Below are 25,860 nucleotides of genomic sequence, written 5' to 3' on the forward strand. Positions count from 1 at the left end.
ACACTGGGCTTTGCTTAGCACGGTGCCCAGCTGAACTGTGAGATGAGCAGCGTGGAACACGGATCCCAGCCGCGTCTCTCACTTCTGCGTTTCTGGACGTGTGGAGAAACGCATTGCAGGGGGCCCCCGCCACTCGCCTCAACTTCAGTTCTTCCACATTTTGTCCATACAAATACGAACCCATCATTGGCCCCTATTTGCCTCAAAATCCTCAAGTATGAAATGAGAAGTTGGACCCACCAGATGATCACAAGGTCTTTCTGTTTCCCAGTTTTACACATTTTCAGTTCCAATGATTGAGCACAGAGGTCACACCTGAAATAGGACTCGATCCTGAAATTATTTTTTGAGTAGCTATTATACTATCTATTAAAAAAAACAGATGAAAGAGCCAAAGAAAATGCACATGACCAGTTTATTCATTTTAAAACCCCCTTTTTAAAACATGGTTACTATTTCAGTTCCTTTCAATGCGTACTTAAAATATAAGAAATTTTCAACTAATTGACTCTCTCCCTTCAGGATCACAATCAGGCCTGTATTGTCTCTAACTGCCTCTGAAGATTTCATATTCTTAAAATATAATGAACAATTATCTGCAGGGACTTTTTCAGAGTATTTGTGAAGATGAAATCACTTTCACATGGTAGAATCACATCTGAGCAAGGCAGGATTTTCCGTCATGTAGTTAAAACTAACAGTTATCTTTTGTGTTAACTTTCACTCTTCTGGGTGGACCACCTGAGATTTCCTTTGCTGAATGCTGTCGTGGACATTATTCTCTGCCAATTGCTCAGTGACCCTTGTGCTTGAAATCCTAGCACACTGGGAAAAACACTGTGTATCGCCATTTAAAAATCTCATCACATTCCGTTCCAACATGGTTTCAAAAGTAACACGTGACTCAGGCTGAGGGTGTGCTGCCTCGTCGGGATGTTGGTCTTCTGGCAGTAGTGGCCTACTGGATAAGGAATGATCTTAGGGAGACCGTGAACTTACTGAATGAATTGAAATTCAAGCAAACAAATAAATCTCAAAGGACAAAGAAGGGAAACAGTCTTCAGTGTTCTGGCGACCGAGGCTGAAAGGGCAGGAGGGCTCACAGGAACACAGAGGAAAAGGTTCTGGGCCATCACACCTGGGTGTGAGTGTTGATTTCAACCTATAAGAACTTCGAAGACTCATTTAACATCCCTGAGACACGATTTCCTGACCTTTGACAACCGGCCTGTGAAAAATAAAGTCTACGTCACAGGACGATAGTCACACGAGTCACCCACTGACAGGCTCTCCCACAGCTGGTCCCAAATCACAGACCTTTGTGACAACAACATCCGGGCACGTCATGCTTGAACCAGATGACATCAAGACACGTAGTCCAGAAGAACTGGGGTGGCACATGTGGTCACTCACAAGCCTCACAAACTTGTTGCTCTGGTGCTATGGTCACTCCTCGTTCCTTGCACTTTAGCGTGTTTTTACGTCTTTATGTCATCAGACAACCTAAGTCTGGGGCTCACAGACTACAAAGCCCAGCTGTCAGTTCTGCAGCATCAATGCACATGTGCACAGACGTGTGAATTTACACACACAACCCACACACACACACAACTGCACACAGGTAACTACCATTTAATTGAACCTCTTAAATAGGTCACATCCTCTTGTGCAGACTCAAAGTCTCTCTCTCTGTATTGTTTACTTAATTATACTTAAAAAAACAATTTACTTTTGGAGGGCAGTTTTAGGTCTACAGCAAAATTGAGAAGAAAGTACAGAGACTTCCCATATACTCTCTGCACCCCCAGCACCACCATATTAACACCACTCACCAGATGGTACATTTATTACAACTGATGAACCTACGTTGACACATCATTATCACCCAAATCTCTAGCTGACATTAGTGTTCACCTTGGGTGTTGTACATTCTCTGGGTGTGGACGAATGTATAAGGATGTGTCCATCATTGCAGGATCATACGGCATAGTCTCATGGCCCTAAAAGTCTGCCGTGCTCCACCCATTCAGCCCTCCCTCCTCCGCACCCCTGGAACCACTGATCATCCTACTGGCTCCACCGTTCTGCCTTTTCCAGACTGTCATAGAGTTGGAATCATAGTAGGCAGCCTTTTCAGATTGGCTCCTTTCATGCAGAAGTATGCATTTAAGACTCATCCATGTCTTTTCATGGCTTGATAGCTCATTTCCTTTCATCGCTTAGTAATATTCCATTGTCTGGATGTACCACAGTTTATTCATCCACCTACTGAAGGACATCCTGACTGCTTTCAAGTTTGGGCAATTATGAATAAAGCTGCTACAAATATGTGTCTGCTCACTTTTTGAGTGGACATGAGTTTTCAACTCCTTTGGGTAAACACAAGGAGCAGGATTGCTGGATCCTACGGCAAGAGTATGTTCAGTTTTATAAGAAACCTCAAAATTGTCTTCCAAAGTGGCTGAACCATGTTGCATCCCCACCAACAATGAATGAGCTTTCCTGCTGCTCTGCATCCTCACCAGCTTTTGGTGGTGTCCGTGTCCTGGATTTTGGCCATTCTAATAGGTGTGTAGTTGCTTTGCTATGCATTTCCCTGATGACATATGATGTGGAGCATCTTTTCATAAGTTTATTTGCCATCTGAATATTTTCTTTGGTGATGTGTTTGTTAAGATCTTTGGTCCTTTTTTAATCAGTTTGTTTGCTTTCTTGTTGTTGAGTTTTTGAGTTCTTTGTGTATTTTGGATTAGCCATCCTTTATCAGACATGTTTTTTACTAATCTTTCTCCTAAAGTATGGCTTGTTTTTTGATTCTTTTCATGGTATCTTTTGCAGAAGGTTTTAATTTTAATGAATTCCAGCTTATTGATTCTTTCTTTCACGGACTGTGCCTTTGAATGTTGTATCAACAGTCACTGCCAAACCTACGGCTATCTCGATCTTCTCCCGTGTTATCTTCTAGTAGTTTTATATTTAGACTTGGGCATTTTACATTAAGTCTGTGATTCATTTAGAGCTAATATTTGTGAAGAGTTAAAGTCGTGTCTGGATTAAATTTTTGCATGTGGATATCCAGCAGTTCCAGCACGATTTTTTGAAATGACTCGTTTTGCTCCCTTGCATTGCCTTTGCTCCTGTATGAATACTCCTTTGTCAAAGATCAATTGACTATATTTATGAATGTCTATTTTTGGGTTCTCTATTCTGTTCCCTGGTTCTATTTGTCTGTTTTTCTCCACCAACAGCACACTATCTTTATTACTGTAGCATTTTAGTAAGTCTTGAAGTCGGGTAGTGTCTGTCCTCCAACTTTGTTCTTCTCCTTCAATATTGCATTGACAATCTGGGCCTTTTGCTTCTCCATATAAACTTTAAAATCAATTTGTAGATATCTATAAAATAACTTGCTGGGGCTTTGATTGGGATTGCATTTAACCTACAGATCAAATTGAGAAGAGCTGACATCCTGGCAATATTGCGTCTTTTTATGTATAACGTGGAATATATCTCCATTATTTAGTTCTTCTTTATTTCATCAGAGTTTTGTTGTTTTCCTCATATGGCTCTTGTACATATTTTGTTCTACTTATACCCAAGTCATTCATTTTTGAGGGTGCTAACATACATAGTATTATGTTTTAAGTTTCAAATTCTCCTTGTTCATTGCTGGTGTATAGAAAAGTGACTGACTTTTGTGTATTAACCTGGTATCCTGAAACTCTGTTGTAATCACTTATTAGTTCCAGTAATTTTTTGGTAAATTTTTTCATATTTTCTACATAGACAATGATGTCATCTGTAAACAAGGGCATTTTAATTTCTTTCTTCCCGGTCTATATACCTAATATTCCTTTTTCTTGTCTTATTGCATTAGTAAGGACTTCCAGCAAGATGTTGAAATGCAGTGATGAGAGGGACATCCTTGCCTTGTTCCTGATCTTAGTGAGAAAGCTTTGAGTTTCTCACCATTAAGTATGATGTCAGCTGTATGTTTATTGTAGATATTTTTTATCAAGTTGAAGAAGTTCTCTATTCCTACTTTACTGAGAGGTTTTAGCATAAATGAGTGTTAGATTTGTCTACTGCTTTTTCTACGTCTATTGATATGACCATGTGATTGTTCCTCTTCAGTCTGTTGGTGTGATTATTACATTAAATGATTTTCCAATGTTGAACCAGCCTTGCACACCTGGGATAAATCTCACTTGGTGGTGTAAAATTCTTTTTATATGTTGTTGGATTTAATTTGCTATTATTTTGTTGAGGACTTTTGCTTCTGTGGTCCTGAGAGATATTGGCGTGTAGCTCTCTTTCCTTACAATTTTGTTGTCTAGTTTTGGACTTAGAGTAAATGAGGCCTCATGTAATCGGTTAGGAAGTATTCCCTCTGCTTCTATCCTCTGAAAGAGACTATAGAGAACTGGTACAATTTCTTCCTTAGATGTTTGTTAGAATTTACCAGTGAATCCGTTTGGAACTTATGCTTTCTGATTCAGAATGTTATTAATTATTGATTCAATGAACTTAACAGATTTAAACCTATTCAAATTACCTATTTCTTCTTGTATGAGGTCTGGCAAGTTGTGTCTTTCAAGGAATTGTTCCATTTCATCTAGTTTATCAAATTTGTGAGCATAGAGTTGTTCATAGTATCCCTTTAGTATCCTTTTAATGTCCATAGGATCAGTAATGATATCCCCTCATTCATTCCAATATTAGTAAACTGTCTTCTCACTTTTTTCTAGTTGGTCTGGCTAGCTTTTATTAATTTCATTGATCTTTTAAAAGAGCCAGTTGTTGGTTTCATCAATTTTCTCTATTACCTGTTTTCAATTTCAGTGATTTCTCTTTTAATTCTCATTATTTATTTTCTTCTGCTTACTTTGGATTTAATTTGCTATTCTTTCTCCAGCTTCCTAAGGTAGAAAGTTAAATGACTGCTTCCCAATCTTTCTGCTCTTCTAATTTATGCATCAATGCCCTAAATGCCCATGTAAGCACTGCTTTCACTGCACCACACAAGTTTTGATAAATTGTATTTTTATTTAGTTAAAAATATTTTTAATTTCTCTTGAGATATCTTCTTTGACCCATGTGTTCTTTCAAAATGTGTTGTTTGATCTCCACGTATTTGGGGAGATTCCAGCCTTCTCTCTGGTGGCGATTTCTAGTTTAATGCTATTGTGGTTTGAGAGCAGATATTGCATGATTTCTGTTCTTTTAAATTTGTTAAGGTGTATTTTTGTGGCCCAGAAAGTAGTCTTTCTTGGTGAGTGTCCATGTGAGCTTGAGAAGGATGTTTTTTCTGCTAGTTGTTGGATGAAGTGGTCTGTAGATGTTCTTGCATCCAGTTGACTAATGGTCTGGTTAGGTACGACTTACTGATTTTCTGCCTGCTGGATCTGTCCATTTATGATCAGTCGTACCTTTGTGTTTGTGCTGGTTCATCTGCCATTCACTTGGCAATCCTTCAATTTCCTTCTCAAAGTTCATTTATATCATAAAAGAGAAGCAAGGCACTATGTTTCCCCAATTATTTCCTATATGTCTCAGGGTTAGAGTTTGCTGAGAGAAACTCATGGAAGATTTGGAAGTTGAAAAAGGAGAAGCCAGGAGTCTCTCAAGTCAGATAAGAATACCATTGGGCAGACAGCTCTTCAGGGGCTGCCCCATAGCTCTGAGCACCACGGCTTCACCACTGCGGATGCAGGAGTCACATAAGCATCCTAGAGCTGGTGAGGGTTACAGGCGCTTCCTGGCTTCTTCTTGAGATCAAACTACTTTAGTTCTTGATGTTCAGATTTTCAATGCCACATTCCCTGCCCTTTGCTCTCTCAGGGATTCCAATGTGCTGCGAACAACTACGTCCCCATTTTCAGACTACTATGGCTGGAATTTCTGGAGTTGCTCTTGGTTTCACGAGAGAATCCTAATGGGTAGTGTTTCAGTGTGGGAATAGGGTAGGAGGGCTGCTTATGTTGCACCAGAAAACTTGAGAAAGGAAACAACAAAGCTCAGGGATTAATATTTACAAGGTAAGCCATGGGTGGAGAGCTAGAGAACTCCATGATCCCCTTGAACTGATTCCTTATTTCTTTAACTACAGACTCAAGGTTTATGAAAACAACTCAAAAACTGATACAGCAGGTGGCTGAACGATTGAAGCTGTAGGCTCATCAGGCCTCTCGGGTTGTGTTAGGGCACTGATTGGCAGAGTAGCAATGGGAATGGATCCCAAGGTATCCGTGCTCCCTGCATTCTCATATCCTACTGGACTCCTCTTTCTCATCCTCCTCTATCTGCAGTTAGTTTCCTCTTGTTTGAAGATCCTGGAATGATCTTCCTAAGGCAACAGCCTGGGAGGAAAATGCTGATCCTTGAGATCCAGTCCCTGCACTTCCCGTTATTTCCAGACCCATAACTAATCTCAGATCTTGGTATAAAGTGTGACTTCAGAAAAGGTATTTCATGCACATCAAAATAATTGCAATATTTTGTCAAATTATAATGGCAGAAACCTTTGAGTGTGCCTGGGAATGTGTCCTGAGGGTGTTAAATCTTCTGCTGGATTGGGCAAAATGTATTGATTTGGGTGCACTGACTAGAGATCTGGATTCAGTCTGTTAGTTCAAGCAGTTGAGATGGACTCTAATGGTTTCCATTGTTGGTTGACTGAAATCAGAACGCACAGAGGCCAAATTCAGCGAGGTTGAGATGCCAGAATTTCCTTGATATGATGTTCAAGAGCAAGGCAAAGGGTCATAGAGATACAGTGCCTTGCTCAACCACTCCCCTGCTGAACCCACACCCACTCCTCCAGGAGCGGTGCAGTGGACACTCCCTTCACCAACAGATTGCGAAGAGCCCAGGTGCGGGAAGCACTGAATCCTGTGAAGGCTGTGCTGTGGCAGCTTCCTGCTGAGGAGGGCTGGTAAATGCTATGCTTCCTTTGAAATTGGCTCCCTGAATCCCAGAGTGATGAAGGGATCCTCGAGGGGCAGAGCCCAGGTGGCAGCACTTCACCACCAGACAAGGTGGTTTGGTTCCCCTGATGGGCAGGAAGGCTGAGGGTTTGAGTGCAGAGAGATTTGGCCATGACTAACTGACCATGGAGCCCTCAGGATTGACAGATGGGGAACATGATACAATTGCAATTGAGCTGTAAAGTGATAAATCTCTAGACCAGGTGAACAGACTTGACTTGTTATCACAATTGGGCCACAGAGACTCAATCAATTTTGGGAGCTGAGTCAATTTATAGACCCACAGCCCCTTAAACAAAAGACAGTCTAAGTCCACTTGAGGAAAGACTGCCAAGCATTTTTGCTGCAAATCATCCTCTTAGCTTCCATAAAAGGACTGGCGGTACCAGTGACCGCACATTGTGAAAGCAAAGCTTCCAGACGCTAGATCTGAAGTGATGTTAACTCCTGGAGACCCAGCACCCACTACGGTCCACCGGGCAGAACAGAGGGTTAATGTATCCCAGGTGATAACTGTCCATCAAGGCTTGAGTGTCACCTGTCCCACAAAGCCACAGAAGTTGGACATGTGCATCTCCATTACTGTGGGGGAGGGGCTTATACAAGACTGGGCTTGACCAGGTCCTAATGGAAGAAATGAGTGCATGAACAGGAGTCCAGACGACACAAACACCTCTTCTGTAAACCACATCCATGACTTTATTAGGAGTTTTGTTTCCCATTTCTATGACTTTAACTCTACCAATTTAGAGTTCTTGGAATTAGGACAAAGTGGTGCTGAACCAAAGGTATCTGTTGAAATCTCCGTGGGGTGTCAGGCGATTCTAACGTGCAGTGAGTTTGCGAATCACCTCTTTAAACAATTTTCCAACTCATGAATAAGAAAATATTGTTGATTAGTTATCTATCTCTATCTATCATCTATCTACCCTCTATCTATCATCTAGCTAGCTGTCACGTATCTATCTACTTATCATCTATCATCTGTCTACGTATCTATCATCTATCATCTATCTACCTCTCTATCTAACTATCATCTATCTGTCATCTGTCTAATCTATTTATTTTAGCCTGTTTCTCTATCTGGTACTTCATCCTTATAACAGGATGGAAAGGCTGCCACAATCTCCTATCAGTTCACGATGATGGAGCTTCTGGACACCTCACATGAGCAGAGACCACGAGAACTGCGTCAATTAGCCCTGAGAAGACGTGAGGAAGCAGTGGGAGGAGGCAGAGTAACTACCTGAGCAGCTGAGAGGCCGCCTGAGGCAGAGAAGTCCCAGTGACCCCACGAGCCAAGAGCAGAGGCAGAGCCGGGCGAAGGAGCAACTCCTCCTTCAAGTCCAACAATGATTCCCTTGTCATTTTTTGAATACGACTTTTCATTCCGTCGTTAGCCCACACTCATCCGTGTGGGCAGAGGCTTCACTTACGTATGATACGATGCTCTGCTTTAGGATTAATTAGCCTAAGAAAAATTCATTCATATTTGTCAAACGAACGACCTGGAGAAACAGGAAAGTGAGCCTCAGGTCTTATTAGGAAACCCTTCTAAAAATGCCACGTTACACACAGAATAAACTGCCTTGTGATGCAGAGTGAACTGCCATGCATTCCTGTGAATGGGGGTACGGCCTGGGGTTGCTGCTTGGAATGGATGATCTGGAAGGTTCCATCTTGCTCTGAGCTTCCGTGTCATTGTTTGTTTTTTAACACAAGGACTAAGGGTTCTTGAGTTCAAGACCACCTGAACTTAGAATCTGTCATGGGACCTCATGATAACAAAAGTTGCTATTGACTAAAGCATGTATAAGAAACGACTGATCTCAACATAAAAAGGAGGTTCCATGAGATGAGTTAGTGAATTTTAATCAGTTAGGGGCTTTTTATCAATAGTTTTCATAGGAACTAAGAACTTAGACTATGATATTAGAATAGAAGTAATTTTCTATTACAATGTCTTAATTTGACATTTGAGATTTTTAAAGAATTTGTGAACATATTGCAGGAAAATGAAATCCTAACATTTCTCCTTCTGAGATCCTTATAGACAGAGCACAGAGCCTGCTCGGGCCCTCACTGGACTGTCAGCCTGAGTTCTGCGTGTGGGAGCTGGGGGGCCGGATCAGCGGCAGCCGTCACTCCCCACAGACCACATCGGGGTGGAAGGTCCCCCAGGGGGACCACTCTCCTGCATCACCTCCTTCCCAGACGTTGTTAACCTTTGCACCTGGATGTCAGACTGAGTGACTGCCCATCATCAATTTTCTTTTTTCTCTGGATGTCTCAGAATTTGCCCAATAAACTTAGGGACAGCTCGCTCTCTGCCTTGTCTGCTATGATATTACATACCAACACAGTGTATCACAAAGAGGGAGATGGTGTGTTTATGCCCATATTATATATTTGTATATTATGGGAATAAACATATTTTTGTGGCCCTAAAGTAGTAAAACTTGTCCAAAGAAGGAGACAGTAGGTAGAGTGATTAAAATTCATTTTATGGCTCTCTTGTGCTGAGCAGAACTGACATTTTTTTTTTCTTTTAGAATTAATTGAAGCTAGAATTTACTCTGAAAAATGAGGGTATGAAACTGAGTGATTTATGAGGTCTTTTACAAATTTAATATTTTTATGAACTTTATGAATCTGAAAAATCGAGATCATATGTCTCATTAACAGTGCTCCAATCACGTCTTTTGTGTCACATAAGAATGTAGACATAGAATTTTATGATTTGTTTCAAAAATATATTTGTATCAGTCAAATATTTGAATAGCTCCATTTATAAGTTTTACACATCATTTACTCAAAAATTTGCTTCTTGGATGAATGCCTTTTACTTTCCCTGGGCTGGGATGAAAGTTATTAAGGGGTGTACTGTCTCTCTTTGAATTACTACGTGTTTCCTCACCTTAAGAAAGCAAACTTTTGCAGAAATTGGGAAACTAACACGGATATTCAGTTTAGAAAGTAAATAGATGAGAACACTTCATCCATGAACATAAACCTAAGCCTGTAGGACCCTCGAGACCAAGAAACATGTTTATCCCACACGTGAGTCTTCACTCCGTGCCTGGCCCACGGTAAGGGTCGACACACACGTCCTGAACGAGGAAACGGGCGAGTGCATGAGCAGCAGCACACGCGTAATCCCCCATCTAGTGAGAGATCACCAACAGACTGCGCGCTGGTCTCACGGAAATCCCGCTATGCAGATTGGAGGACTTTCCGCCCCTACTTGGAACTAAAATTTGCTCACTAGACAGATAAACATGGATGAACGTGGGCACGCCCACCCCCCGGGGGATGGCAACAGGTTAAAATCTTGCTCGATTTCGCTGCGTCAGGCAGAATGAACTCCTTGCAAGGGACTCTCAGGACAGAGCCTTTTGCTCCCGGGTGGTCTTCCCGCCTCAGCCCTCCCCCTCGCCCCTTCCCTGGCCACGCTGAGCTCAGGCCACTGCATGTGGGCCGCTCCCCCTCCCTTCCTCTCACTTCCCAAGTCCAGCTTTATCACCGTCTGCCACTCTGGGCCACCCTGGGCACCATGCGTTGGTCTGTGCCCCCACTGCCCTTCATCACACGTGTCCAGGCACACGGCCACATTGCACAGATGCACTGCAGGGCTTCTCTGTGCCCAAAGGCCAGAATTAATGCTCCATACTGGATATTCATTTCACTCCTCCTTGTATGTGGGAGTCTGACCTGACACTGGCCAAGTCCATGTCCACGGAAGCAACACTGGGCAGATGCCCGCTGACCCACATGCCACACGCCATCACCCGGGCAGAGGCCAGAGGTGTGCATCATGAGACATCCTCCCAGGCAAGTGTGTTACCTACAAGTGTGCCAGAGGGAGCCAGCATGTGGAAATCCCGACAGACGCCGCTCAGCATGGCCAGCGACCCTGAGGCCCCCAGCTGGACTCCTCTACCCCTTGAATTTCAATCCTCCCCTCTTTAAAGCTGGAGCAATGAAACTTACCTTTTGTCTTTGTGGTTTTTTTTTTTTTTTTTTTTAGGAAGATTAGCCCTGAGCTAACATCTGCTGCCAATCCTCCTCTTTTTGCTGAGGAAGACTGGCCCTAAGCTAACATCCGTGACCATCCTCCTCTACCTTATATGTGGGATGCCTACCACAGCATGGCTTGCCAAGCAGTGCCATGTCCGCACCAGGGATCTGAACCAGCGAACCCCGGGCCGCCAAAGCAAACATGCACACTTAACCACTGCACCACCATGCCAGCCCAAAATGTACCTTTTATAGTGTCTGTGAAGACCCCTTGCATATGGTTGTGAGACGTGTCTCTTGGCACTTGACACAGCAGGCATTTCATAGCAATCCTTTTGGAACTTGACTTACTAAACCTTTCCAGCTATTTTTTTCCAATTCTAAAACTCTGTGTCTACGAATACACTCAGTAAAATATAAATTTAGAGAAAAATAACTATAATAAAAGAATATCCAATAAACAGAACAAAAAACATAAAATGTAATACACTTACCACTTCTTCATGGGTTGCATTTTCTACATTAATGCCATTAACCTGAAAGGATGACAAATTAAGAATTTTGAGGGTAATAATGGATTACTATATCTTTACAATTCAAATGCAACAAAGCTAAGGATTGACATTTAAAATACTGACCTGTAGGACGGCGTCTCCTATAAACAGCATCCCTGTTTGGTCAGCTGCAGGGTCGCAAAAGTGGCAACAGTGTTAACAGAAGTTCAGGACCTCGTAATCTTTGTTACGGTGGCTGCTTAAGCTTAACGTTCACAGCAACTGGAATGGCTTGGTGTGTGTGTGTGTGTGTGTGTGTGTGCGCACGCGTGCCTGTGCATGAATGAGTACGCATGTAAGAATGTGAGCAGATGTGTCAATGTGCATGTGTGTGTTAATGTGGGTATGCATGTGTGTGCACGTGTGTGAGTGAGAACGTGAGCACGTGTGTCAGTGTGCATGTGTGTGAACGTGAGAATGCAAGCATGTGTGTGTCAAGGTGCCTGTGGGTATGAATGTGCATGTGCACGCATGTGGTGAGTGAGTGTGAATGTGGGAATGTGAGGACGTGTTTTTCAATGCGTGTGTGACTGTGCGTAGACGTGCATGATGAGGGAAAAAGCCAGCAGCACAGCCCCAGGCAGCCCCCAAAAGCAAACAGATGCCTAATTTTAAGCACATTAAGAGAGTGATTTTCCAAACTGAGGGCTCGTTTGTGTGGAATGCAAATGTCACTCCCCCAGTGAAGGATTTCATTACCTGCGTGGAAAGTCTGACTCCCATTTTTCATTAAGTCTACACAGACAATAAAACACGGATCCCAGAAGCCACTCAGCCTTTTCCTCTCTTTCTTGGGAACAAATTTACACAAACTGCTTTAATTAAAGAGACTATGCCGAGAATATTAAAGGAAAAGGGAAGAAAAACTTTGTAAAGTTTGAATAAAATCTCTACAGTGTCATTTCCACTTAACCTTTCTGCTCTCACAGGGGCCGAGGGAGAACCCCCTTCAGGAAGACTGAACACATTTGCACAAATGTAAAGCATTTTTATAGATTTTTGTGTTTTCATACAGATTTTTTTAAATTTATGTCTTTGATTACACACTGGAAACCAAGCAATAAGCTATTCTTTTAACACTGGAAGTCTCTTTAAATTCCATGGATATATTTAATGTCAATTGTTAATATTATTTCTAGTTATCGACAAGTATTAAATTTTGTTGAAAACGAAATATAGCCTTTCTATTACTGAATGTAACGGTGCTGATTTTAGTAACTAACAGAGCTCTCATTGACAATTCAGCCTTTGCCCAGAAAACCTTCCACGACCCACCTGGTATGATCCATGCTCCCTCTGGCTCCCTCAGTCCTCTCAGAATCTCTCCCTCCCTCTCTCTCTCCCTCTTCTGTCTGTCTGTCTCTCTCTGTCTCTATGTTTCTCTGTGTCTGTCTCTGTGTCTCTCTGTGTCAGGGGCTCAAAGCCCAGCAGGTGAAGTTCCGCATAATACAGCACAAGTATTATTGATCACTGATGATACAAATATTCTGTGAAATTACGGATGGTAAAATCTGCATCCAGGTGTCTATAACCCAACATGAGAGGTGTGAACCGTCTTCTGTGAACCTCAGATGCAGGACGCCTAATTGTGTAGGGTGGGGAGGGGAGATGAGAGAAACCAACCACAGGGACAGACATCAGAGTCCCGCCTAGAGGAAGAAGAACAGGCAAGAGGGGACGCCACAAAGACAAGGGTCCACAGCTGGGCATGGCGGGGGCGGGACGGGGAGAGGCCTGGGAGAGGTGCTGGGTGAGGCAGGACCAGCGGGACCACGGGCCGTGGTATCTCGGCGCAAGGCCCTGTACTTCATCCCATTAGTAAAGGACTCTCAGAGCCGTTTAACCATTTCTGACCCTCCCTTAGTGACCCGCACGAACTTGCCACGCAGAGAATTTTAGTCGAATGATACTTTTATTCTCTGAGTTCCTATGGAAAACGGTATCGAGGTGAACAGTGAACTCAGGCAGTGAGGACTCCCACAGTCAGTATGAAGTCTCTAAAAGCTTAGACAGCAAGGCTTTCATTTGCAAAATTATACAAATCTATTAAATAAATATGAGCATATATAACCGTACATGTAATTATTCCAAGTTTACACATGATGTGACCTAGTTAAACAATATGTGTCCAGGTGTCTGTCCTTGACATGTCCTTGCCTAGAATCGTCTGACTCCCAGCCCTTCACGACCTGTCTGAAGCCCCAGTCCTCGTCCTTAGTGTAGATGGCCTCTCCAGGGTGCCCAGAACCCGCTGCCTCCCTGCTCCTGCCCCAACCCCCCTAACCAGAAAGTGGGACCACCCTCTCCAGGCCAGGAGACCACCCTCTCTCCAGCTGTGGGACCATCCCCTCTCCAGGCCATGAGACCACCCTCTCTCCAGCTATAGGACCACCCTCTCCAGGCCAGGAGACCACCCTCTCTCCAGCTGTAGGACCACCCTCTCCAGGCCAGGAGACCACCCTCTCTCCAGCTGTAGGACCACCCTCTCCAGGCCAGGAGACCACCCTCTCTCCAGCTATAGGACCACCCTCTCTCCAGGCCAGGAGACCACCCTCTCTCCAGCTGTGGGACCATCCCCTCTCCAGGCCAGGAGACCACCCTCTCTCCAGCTGTGGGACCAACCTCCTAACTGAGCCACGCACTTGAGTCTTCACCTGGGGCCCTATTCTCCATACTGAGGTCAGACTGACTTCTTACACTGCACAGCACATGATACACCACCTACCAGTAGCACCCACCTATCTCAAAACCTGAACACCTGAGCAGGGCCCTCAAGCCCACGTGACGGGTTCCACCCAACTCCACCGCTCACAGCGCTCCAAGCTGCTCTATGTGTCCTCGTGCCCCTTAGAGGCCCTGCCGGTCCCCGCAGCCCATGACCTTCCCCACATGGGACCCTCCCCAGTTTGGGCCTGGTGACCCGTGCAGGTCTCAGCCCACGGCACACGGTTTCTGCTGTGTTTCTGTGTCCTACAGGCCCAGCTGTGGGGCCACGGAGGGGATCAATCTGTCCTTGTTCATAAACACGTGAACTCAAAGCGCCTAGTTAAGCTCCGTGGAATCTCTGTAAATACAACTGAGCAGAAAGGAATTCCAGACACAGACATGCAACAGTTTCTAGCCACTCCGCTTCTTCAAGCATAAAGGAAAATCAGCTTGCACCAGCTTAAATGTCTACATAGATCACAAATATCATATTCTTTCCAAATATGTATTTCCCCATTTTAGCCACAGTTATGAACTGAGGTCTAAAATCAGGCGCTTTCTGGCTCCTGACCACTAGCTGAAGATGCCAGAGAGTGGCCTGACTGACAAACACAGTCCTCATTAGAAGAGGACGCAGAGCCATCATTAAACGCGTTCGCGGTGTGTCAGAGAATAAGCTTCGGTCTTTAATGAGACAGTGTAGAGAGAAGATTTTCTCACTGTGCACTTGTTTCACCTCAGTCTGTACGGAGCTGGGAGATCAAACCTCTGGTTTTAGATGCATTAACTTTTGCAAAACAGAACGATAACTGTGGAAGGTCACTGACTATCTAGTGAAAGAGATAATTACAGATTAAAATTACACATATCGTTACTCAGGAAAACAGCACGTAACCAGTCACTTAAGGAGCTTAATGAAGCTTTTCTGACCCTAAAGCTAAAATGGAACAGAGTTCTGTTCTGTCCACAGGTGACGCGTGTGCCTGCGATCCCACACGACAGTGGGAAACGCACTGCCGGGAGCCGGATCCCCTCCTTCCAGCTGAAGATAACATGATGTGGGTGAGATTTCTCAGAGCTCTGTCTTTCATCAGAAGGATGCCTTGATCTGAGATGGCCAGAAGCCACCGGGAGGCAGCCGGGGACACGCCCCTGGGCAGGACCAAGCACAGCAGTGCAGCCCTGCGACGGGGGCCCAGGGAGCCGCCAGGATGGAGGGCACCGGCTCCCACCCTAAATGGGGTGCTGACTCTGTGATGTGAGGTGTAATCAGATGAAAATGAAGCGGGATTCAGGGTCTGTAGGCAACGCGTGCCCCCAGCATGTCCTGCGTGCAGGAACGTTTGCTTTGAGGAAAGTCTGATTCATTAAAACTTTTCTCAGACCATGGAAGAGTCTTGTACGGCTCAGCCGAGGCATTTTCTGTCTTGATTAGAGCTGAACGCCCAGGGACCCGATCCCGGAAGCAAGGCCCCACGTGGCTCCGCGTGCTGCTCCCCCAGCCTGGGCGGCCTGTGATCCGAAGGCCGCTCTCAGTGTGAAGCTCGTGAGAACCCAGGCAACAGGGAGAACGGCCCGAGGACCCCGCATGAGGTCGTGTGCACACACCATCACGGACGATTCCCGAGGAGGGGAGTTCACGAGCCCGCAGCCATCCAGGTAAACAGCAAAGCATTCACAAGATTTCCAAGTTTCTGAGAAAAATTTAAACCCTTAAAGAAAAGGTGCAAACGCTTAGTTGACTACAAGTCAGGAGTTTGAAGAGAAAATATTTTTAACTTTAATGCGGTCAGAAAATACTTGCTGATTTATTCTTCCTTTCCTCCCCTCCACTCTCTCTCTCCTGTTTGTGAGAAACACAAGTCCCTCAGCTCCTGAGCTGGTAACACTCTGAGGTCGTCTCAACAACAGACAAAGGGGAGCCCATCTCTCCTCATCCACCGCCTGGTCCTCCAGGTGGAAAACTGGCGCAGCAGCTGCTGCCTGTGTGTGCAACAGCCCGGCTTCCTAGAACCACTGATCCTAAAGTAAACCTCGGTTTATCACTTCTGGAATGATCAAGGTTCTTAAATAGAACGACTTGAAATGGTCTTGAGACAATTTCATACAAGAGTTATCAAAAATGTCACAGAACTTGGGGCCTGCCCAGTGGCACAGCGGTTAAGTTCGCATGTTCCGCTTCTCAGCGGCCTGGGGTTCTCTGGTTTGGATCCTGGGTGCGGACATGGCACCGCTTGTCAAGCCATGCTGTGGCAGGCGTCCCACATATAAAGTAGAGGAAGATGGGCACGGATGTTAGCTCAGGGCCAGTCTTCCTCAGCAAACAAGAGGAGGAGTGGTGGCAGATGTTAGCTCAGGGCTAATCTTTCTCAAAAAACAAAAAAAATGGCCCAGAACTTTAAAAAATTTTCTTCTGGTTCAAATCTAACTATAGTTTAAGGGATCAGAGAAAGGGCCGTGTGCCACACAGCTACATGTAGTCATTAATAAAAAGTTATCGATGGCTGAAGTGTAAACGCATCGTAAGAAGGAGGGAGGGTGAACCTTGGGGCTGTGGGTCGAACACCAGCGATGGAGACGTGTTGGCTCATTGGAGGGAGCCGGAAGGAGATCGGCTCCCAGACGCCGAATGAAGGTCATTTAAAGACTTTCCAAGTAAATCTTGGAAATGTTTTTCATTTGAGGGACGCTTTTAGTCCCAAAAAAACAAATTAAAAAGTGGTAAAATGGGCAATAAAATAAAATAAGGAAAGTTTGATTTTAATTTAAAATTTCAATGAATGCTCCTAAATAAAATAAACTCTTTGGTCAAATTAAGCTTGGGCTGTGGATTTTAGCTGAAAAGTGATTCTAGTTTATTTCTATGGTAATCCTGCCATTATATCATAATTTAAGATTGAAATGCTGCATCAAGTATTTTAATCCATATGAACATTCAAACACGCAAAAACGGTACAATGAGATGTTTTCTATTTCTTTTAAACTTGTTTTTTCAAGTCAAATTAATTGCTATTATCTGTAGTGTTATTTGAGGTTATGTAAATGCAATTGTTTGCAGCACAGTAATAATAGAAATAATTTGTTCCTTCTTGCAAATTAATCAGCCTTTGTAAAATTAGACTCTTTTGTTATATCTGGGTAATATTATAAAATGATAATACTTCTTAACAAGTCTTAATATTAACTGCTCTGAATTTTACTGTTTGGATTAATAATGACTAAAAATTACTGAGCATTCTATGTGTCAGACACTCTTCAGAGTCCTTTGTAAGCACCGACTTGGTTCAGCCACATGACAGCCCCCGCGTGAGGTGGAATCATCACCCCCACCAGGCTGTCACGTGTGGGGAGGGCAGATCCGGGGTCTGTCTCGGAACCTCGGGCTCCAGAGCCCTCTGCTCATTCCCAGCTCCGGGCCTCCACCACGGATAACCGGAAAGTGGAATCGTGGCTCAGTATGACACATACACGTTGTCAAAGAGGATTTGATAAAATTTAGGAGATTGCCTACATTCTCTCTTTTACTAACTGTATACACTTCCACATAAAAATATAACTTCTCTGATGACACCACCAAGAGGGAAGTGTTTCTTTGTAGATGATTTACATGGTGTTGAAACAACAGCAGTGGGGTGATCCGAAATTATACACTCGGTGACTCCACTCCAAGGTGAATGAGAAGGAATGTGTGTTTACACAGCTTTCCCCTGGGTCCTGGGTAACTGAGAACATTCTGACCTGGCCTAAATCACAAAACGGAATGTCAAAAGATATATTATATTATGATATTATCCTAACAAATAAGTTTAAATTTTGTTTAAATAAGTAAATTTTAAATTTTGATTAAAATTTTAATGTTTTAAACAAATTTTAATTTTGTTTTAAGATTAAGGTTTCTGAAACTTTAAATAATTTTACAGTTTAATTTATCGTTTGGCCGAACAATGTAGAACAGATCATATTAAAATTAGTGAGAGAATATTTATATATGACAGTTTGGAGAAAAACAGGAAAATGGGTGAAAATAAATGGAAAAGTTGTCCTCAGAGGTTAAAAGCTAAAAAGAAAAGTGTTTCATAAATTAGGTAAATTGGATCGTCATAAATGTCAGATCTTGAATAATATGGTCACTTTTGCATTCTCTTTGAACCACGGTCTCCCAAATTTACAGCCGTTTTCGAAAGCACTCACTTTACAGTTTTGTGGATTCGAAAGATACCACAACACATCTGTCTGGAGGCAGCAGAAGGCGGGTGGTTTGCCCCACACGGTCTGAACTTGTGCACACACCACAGTTGGGCCCTCGCGTGCAGACCTGGCTGAGGCCGAAAGAGAGTCCTGACCTCTGGGGCTGAAACTACTTCTTTCCAATGTCCTGCTAACACCAGAGGAGAGAGTGCAAAATACACAGGCTGAGCAGGGTCGCTGAGGCCCCAGCCAAACACTGTCTTCTACTGAAAACTGACTCTACAGAGAACACACCAGGCAAGTGTTAGATCATCTCAGCAGCCGCTACGCAGGGCCCGCACCTCACTGCTGGACCTCCCCCAGGCTGCTGCGACACTGCCGTGCCTCTTGTTTGTATCAACATTACTATTAATTGTTATTCGTAGTAATTATTATTCGAATCTACTCTGTGTTACTAGATAAAACAAAGAAAATAGTTAAATTGGTTTTAATTAGCATTTAGTGAAAAACTATTACAGTATTGATGATGGGCTGCAAGATGTACCCATTTGTAGAAAGGAAGCTCTAAACTGGCCTTCCCAAGTGACTCCCACCCTTCCAACAGGCTTTCTTTGCACCTGTGGTGCTGCCCCAGGACCCCGAGGGCCGGCTCAGGAAGAGCAGCGTGAAGGCACCTCTAAGACAGAGATTTTAATCTCCAGAAGGAGGACCCCGAGCTTCTGGGAAAGAAATATCTGCTCCGCGACTTGAGTACAAGACTTTCCCAGGGAGCTCAAGAAAGCTGGGCCTGCCACATGTCTTTACATAAAGTAAAATGTTTCATGAGTTCTTGGTGGGGTGTGTGGAAAGGATAGAGGAACCAACCTAAATGGGCTCCCAGCAGCCCAGGTGTGACAATCTGAGTGTCAGAAAGAAACTGCCATTGTCGTTTCTTAAGACGATTTCATTCTGTAAAATATCACTAGTCCCAAAGGAAAAATTAAAATTTATTTTCTTATCTAATTTCATAGCACTATATTTGGATTTGTTTTATTAAACTGAGAAAAATATATTGTTCTTTTTGGATTGTGAGTTTATTCTCAGAATGTGCAGAAACATAACTATGCAAAAGATTATGCCGCCATTTCAACAAGGGGCTCTAAAGCATCTCCTCCATGGATCTGGGATGTCCATCACATGGTGAGTGACAGGGCCTCCCCCTGAGAGAACTGGTGAGCCCTCACAGGTCCTCAGGACTCGAACTGCTGCACAGGCGGAACCCAGGAAGGCTGATCACACACGCATGCGCAATTTTTAATTTTCCTGGCCAAGAAATTGAGACCTATGGGTTCGTTTGCCTGTAAGTCTTATTAACAGGGGCTCTACAATTATTAATCAGTACGCTTGCTCCCCACGAATGTAAGGGGGTGGCCCAAAGACTTTCTATGACAACCAGCGACCACCCACTTTCAAGAAAGGTATTTTAAACGTTACGAAGATAATTTGTTATAAAATGTTAAAGAGATTCGTCAAGGCATTCTCTTGACAAAAACAAGAGGCTCCATCAGCTGGTCTTAATCATTTTTGCAATAAGCCATCGTTGACTCCAGGATGCAGGTCTCAACTCATCAGGAGAACTATCACGCCGGCCCCACTTGGCCAACACAATCAAGAGTCCGGGTTCCAGATGGCTCACAACCCCCAGCCTTCTAAGGGGTGAGTTATCATCTGTAATATGCACACAACGATAAAACTGCTAAATTACAAAATGGACCATTAATAACTGTTTAGAATGACAATACAGACAAAGCTAAGCTAATGCGGCAGAAACCTGGCCTTCACATCTAGCTCAATGTTTGGCAGACAGGTGAAAGGGAAGCATGACGAAATCATTAATTTCCAGTGCCTGACTTACCCCAAATTTTACATTTATGTCTATTTACTAGAAGAGACGTATGTTTCTTTGGGAAATAATTCCCAGATGATGATGTAGATCGGCATATAAACAAAACAAGAGCATAATGGACGATGAGCTAAAAAACATTTCTGCAGAGCACCCAGAGCAAACATCGTCTCGTTATGTCTCATAAAGAATTTGATAAATGCCCATGATTTACTACGAAATAGCTGTCATAGAAGGGTACTCTGCAAAGGAGCTAAATAGTTAGAACCACGCATGCAGCTTTCTTGGAAAGTCGTTTTTAGAAAATTCAGAAAAATGAAAGGATGACTACTAACTCCTTTATCTTCTCTCAAGAAGAGAACCCTCTGGAAATGGCCGGCATAAAGGCTCCGTGTTGTTTATTAAAGATGGATTCCCTTGCTGGGTAACTTAAATGTGAAGGGGGGAAAGACAGCATTTTTCTTTGAAAAGGAAAGGCTGGACACGTATTCTTACTGTGCATACTCCCCTCACCTCCAGGGGTGGATGAGCAGCACAGTTTCGTAATCACAGCCTACGTTATTTCCCAGTGGTTCCCAGATCAATAACGCAGAATTCATGTTTTAAAAATCAATGAGACCTGCAGAGAGTAATGTTAAGTGCACATGAAGTGGACATAAAGTTAGCAACTCTGTCTACACCGGTCCAGCTGATGTCCAGTGGCAGTGGCCGGGAAGAGGGGCGGTGTCCAGGCTCCCGTCCCGTGCACGACCTGCCTTCAATGGCCCCACTCACCCACCTCGTGCTTCCTGACACATCTTTCACCCTTCACCACACCACAGTGATGGATTTTTTTATATTGACAGATGGCATAGAATATTCAGATTGAGAGCAAGGGTTTGAGAGAAGCAGAGGGAACCCACGCTTACTGTTTCCACACTGTGCACCGTGTGTAGATGTGGGTCCCTTAAATGAGTCAGAAACATGCAACAACTATGGATAAACGTATAAAGCAGAGATTCAGCATGTCGCAAAGCCCACTGCAAGTAGCAACCGTCCACAGTGCAAGCTTAAATTCAGATCAAAGGGGTATGTTGTCCAAATCGTTACCTACATCCACACTTGTGTAAGAATGTACGTTGCTTTTTTGCTCATCCTTTGAAAGAGCCCTCATGTCTTTATAAAGTCCAGAATTGGGTGTTGAGTAGGCTCTGATTTCATAGTCATGATCCGATTACTCAGAGGAGGCAAAAATAAAGCAAGAACATCCCTTACAGAATGGGAAATTACAGCTTCGCCCTGTGTCTGCCGCACCATCCTGTCTTTCTGTTCCGTTATTTATTATACCATTTTATCTTCTTCCGAAATTTACTATCAAATCTGCTGTGTTAATTGTCTCTTGTTCGAAGAGAAAAAAAGTTTCTCAATTAAGAATGAATTAAGCAGAATATAACCAATTTTAAAACTTTTGAAGGTTATATATTGTAAATCTACAAGAAAAAAAGGTGGTAGAATGTGAAATTAATGTGTTCTGTATGAGTCTTTCCTTCAATAATTTAGATTTAAGATAACTCATCCTGGGAAAGATTTCCATTGTGGGGGTGGGGTCGGGTATTAGGGGCCCTGAATGAGTAATGCCAAAGTATCAGAGGAAAATGGAAGCCTGCCAAGAGACAGGTGCAGATGCGCACCAACAGGATGGGTGCTGGGGGAGAGTGGAGATGCAACTGGAACCCAAAAGGGAGCTGAAAGCTCCATTATCTGTTTTTAAAACTTAAATGTTCTCGTCTTCACATTTATGAGAAAGAAAACAGAAGGACAATAAGTTATTTCTATTAAAATTAAATCATAAATAATGTGTTGATGTCAGAGATTTGTTAAGAATATCGGCTTTCTCTGTTACTTTCTGTTGTTGCATAATCTGCAACGATGTCTCAAAAACAAGCCACTCAGGGCTCTGTAAAATCCCAAAGTGACTGGAATTATCAGAGAGAAAGCCAATGACCTTCAGTGGCTTTTATCTAATTTTCCAAGAATAAAGACATATGCCAGAATATCCCCCTTCCGGACAGTTCTGCACCAACTAGAGGCTCACGTCTGCACCATGGCTTCACACTATCCTGGGTGCTATTTCACACACTGGTAAGATGCCCGCATGTTCTCGAGGTTGCAGCGAGTGAGAGAAATATTACGTGAGCCTACACAGTCTTTTCAGGTACATAACATCGTGATCCCTGATCCTCAAAAATAAAACCTACTTCACCGAGCTCCCTGAGGACACCTACACCCTGAGCTCCGAGAGACCTGGTCTGACTGCTTTCCATTTAACTGACACGAGTCAGTCACCTGTGCTGAGTTGGACCCCACCTGCAGGGATCCCCAGGGGCCAGTGCAGGCCCAGGGGGACCAGCCGCTCTTCAGTCTCGGGAGTAGACTCAGGGCCCTTGGGGTTTGAACACTGCCCGAGCTCACCTCCAGAACCCTGCCCTCGGGCTCTCCCAGCCCCGAGCTTCAGCGGCCCCATCTGCACGAGGGGCTTCGTGTTCCCCCCCAGGACCGTGAGGATGAACCGTCAGTCCCTGACACGGCAACAAGGGTTCTCTCCCTCCAAGGGGCCCTGGGGGACTACGTGTTATCCATGATGATACACTACATCTACTTATTATTTTATTTATATTTAGGTATTGACATCTAAATTCTCAAAGTAATTTAAGGGATTTCAGTACATTTGAAAGTATCACATAAATTTAAATTGAAAAGCATTTCATCTTCCAGGACGGCCCTCCACAGTGGAAGTCGGCACAGCCGATGACGTCAGGAGAATTAGGAGCCACGACACAGTGGGTCCCAGGCCAGCGCCTCTCGGGCAGAAAGCACGTGTGAGGCGAGCACCTCAGACGCTTCCCATAGCCATCAAAACTGGATTCTCTGCGGGCCTCTGCCTCCCTCTGATGTGAACAGCAAGTGATCTGTCAAAAGTGGGACTCTGACAGCCCGCCAGTTTGCTTCTCTGCCTCAATTTCCCTCTTAGCGCTCAGCTCTTAGAGACGAAGTCTCCGCCCATACAGAATTTAAATTAAACCTGCGACACACAACATGTGTACTTCAGGGCTTTTCATACATCTAGCATTTCTTTTTGAGGTTTCAACACTTCTCATTCAGCTACGGAATCAATTTTATTATCCGTATAAAGTTCTATTTATTTGGATAGCACTAAAAGCATGCTGTCACTGATTCATGAAAAATGAAGAGGAAGGAATGTCGAGATACTCATTCCATGTGCTGTGTCTCTAAAGAGACCTGGGGAATGGGAAAGGGGACTCCCTTCCCTCTTACGAAAGCTAACTTACAGGAAAAGCAGATTTTCATTTATTATAAGAAGCAGGGGAAGAAAAGTTTGACCTAAAAATTCCAAACCTGGCTCCTCGCTCACCCGCCCCAGGTGAGAGGAGTTTCTTGTGCATTTCTACACAAACCTGGTTGGACCCAGGATAAACCATCTAAGGCAGAAGAGGTCTATTAAATATTTACAGACCTTCAGAGAAAAGTTAGAAACTGACTTATTCATCACTGCGGGCACGCTGGGCTGCGTGTCTGTACACATTTTCCTTTTCGAAAGCCATTTCCTCACAGAACGGAAGGGAGGATGGGGCGGTCTCCAGGCACTGCTTCCAGGCTGAGTGGCAGTGTGATTGATGCCGAAGGCACAGCCCGCTGCTCTGAACTTCGAGACGCCACCGGGCCAGTGCGATGAAATATTTAAGACCTTTAAAGTATCATTCAGACTCTTCAGTCTGCTCTCTGCTCTCCGGGCTCCTATCAAAATTTACTAGGGCCTGCAAGAGGGCAGGGGTCACGAGGACCTCCAAAGGAACACGCAGATACAGGAGTCAATGTTTGGACGGAAGAGAGGGAATCAGAAGGGAAATGTGAGGATGAAGGGAAAAGATTTAATATTGAATCCCGCAAGATTAATAACATATCACGGACATGAAAATAAGTTAATCACAAGTCCACTATAATGATGGCATGTTCACAGCAGTAAGGCACCAAGAACGGGCGAAAGTTCTGGAGAAAAACGAAGAGCAGAGGGCATCAGGCGACCTCACACCCGCACCCTGGAAAACTCAGACATCCTGGACGTCCGAATGTCGTGTTTCAACAGCTCTCAGGGCCGCGGCTCCAGAGGTCGAAGGTCCGGGCGGCTGCCCTGTGGGGGCTGGCAAACCACTATTGCACACGGCCAAGGTTCCCTTTATTTTCCCCCTTGGTGCAATATATGTATTTGGACTATAGAAATGGTTACTCCGTGTACTGTGTAAGCATCTTTATGAACAATCCAGTGCATTGTTTCCAATCTAACGCTCGGCTGTAATTTAAGAGCTCTTAGGAGAATCCATCGTTTAGCTGAGGATATTTACTTGGACGTAACAATGAAAGTTCCATGTACAGGACATTAGCAGTTCCAATTCTTTGTGCCCTCCTAATGGGAGGAGCTCCTCCCCTCTCCTTTTTACTGCAATTTTCTGGGCATTTCCTAATTGTCCCATTTGTCTCCTGAAGCAGGCACCCACCTAGCCACGGGGTCCAGGCCTACCCAAATTCTCACCAAAGCATTATGACGATGCCTGAGTCAAACTGTGCCGTGAGCGAATTTTATGAGCACATAATGAGATGATACGTTGCAGGAAGAACTGGATTTTGAGACAAAGCAAATCTACGCTTATATCTAAACTGCCTTTTAGCGGCAGCTAAAAGTGGGCCAGGCTTTCTCTCGCTGTTTATTTCCTGACCTGTGAAATGTGAAGAGCTACCACTGCCTTCTCCATTTCACAGGGTTTTCATCAAGATTCAACGAACATGAAAGCCCTTTTCATACGACAGAAGCTTTATACCAAAGTAGGGAATTCCTGTTAAGGTGAGAATTTCTACTCTCAAGTCTTGCCTCCATGTCTCCCTTCATTCATTCTTTATATGTTGTATGCAGCTTGTTTAGGGTTTCTAAGGTTTTGCTATATCAGAAATACTACATTTAAATTTCATTCAATTATAGAGGAACTCTTCATTCTTCCTTGTTTTTATACAGTCTGAACAGGGTAATCACTAATAGCAAGCTGCTGTGATCGACAATAAAAAGGGGTGTGGGAGAAATACGCAATGCCGCTTTATTTTCCAAAACATAAATGTCATTAAGAAGATATGCGTTTGACTCAAGATATCTCACACCTTTGAAAACGAGAATGAAGGAGTTAAAAAATCTTCCCTGGGCAAGAAGAAGAGAAAAAAAAACCCTGAGACGAGCTTTGCAACCTGCGGCTGTGCCTGCTAAGCAGAGCCACCACTGTCCAGAACGAATCGCATCTCTCCACCCTCCTTAGAACACGCGCGAGCCGACTTTCCCAGGACGTCAGGGTCCAGACGTCAAGACCCAGCCTCACAAGGCCAAGCGCAGGCTGAGGATGAGAACTAACCAGGAAAGTCCAGACAGTCCAGGGAAAAGAAGTTCAGCCTTCAAGGCTGGTGGGAAGGTGCCAAGAAGTATGGCCAT

The 25,860-nt window shown here is 44.0% G+C and overlaps 1 protein-coding gene across 4 annotated transcripts in view; it reads right to left on the bottom strand.

The window, feature by feature from the left end:
• The window catches only part of SNTG2 (syntrophin gamma 2), a 321,809-nt gene that overhangs the window by 175,663 nt on the left and 120,286 nt on the right, over positions 1 to 25,860 (bottom strand). For all 4 annotated transcript variants that reach the window (XM_070571862.1, XM_070571860.1, XM_070571861.1 and 1 more), the window contains exons 5-6: positions 11,642 to 11,685; positions 11,498 to 11,539 (exon numbers count right to left, since the gene is read on the bottom strand). In XM_070571862.1, coding sequence (XP_070427963.1) covers positions 11,498 to 11,539; positions 11,642 to 11,685 — 86 coding nt within the window. The remainder of the gene's footprint in view (positions 1 to 11,497; positions 11,540 to 11,641; positions 11,686 to 25,860) is intronic.

Source organism: Equus przewalskii, chromosome 14 (assembly GCF_037783145.1).
Source record: "Equus przewalskii isolate Varuska chromosome 14, EquPr2, whole genome shotgun sequence".
NCBI classification, from domain to species: domain Eukaryota; kingdom Metazoa; phylum Chordata; class Mammalia; order Perissodactyla; family Equidae; genus Equus; species Equus przewalskii.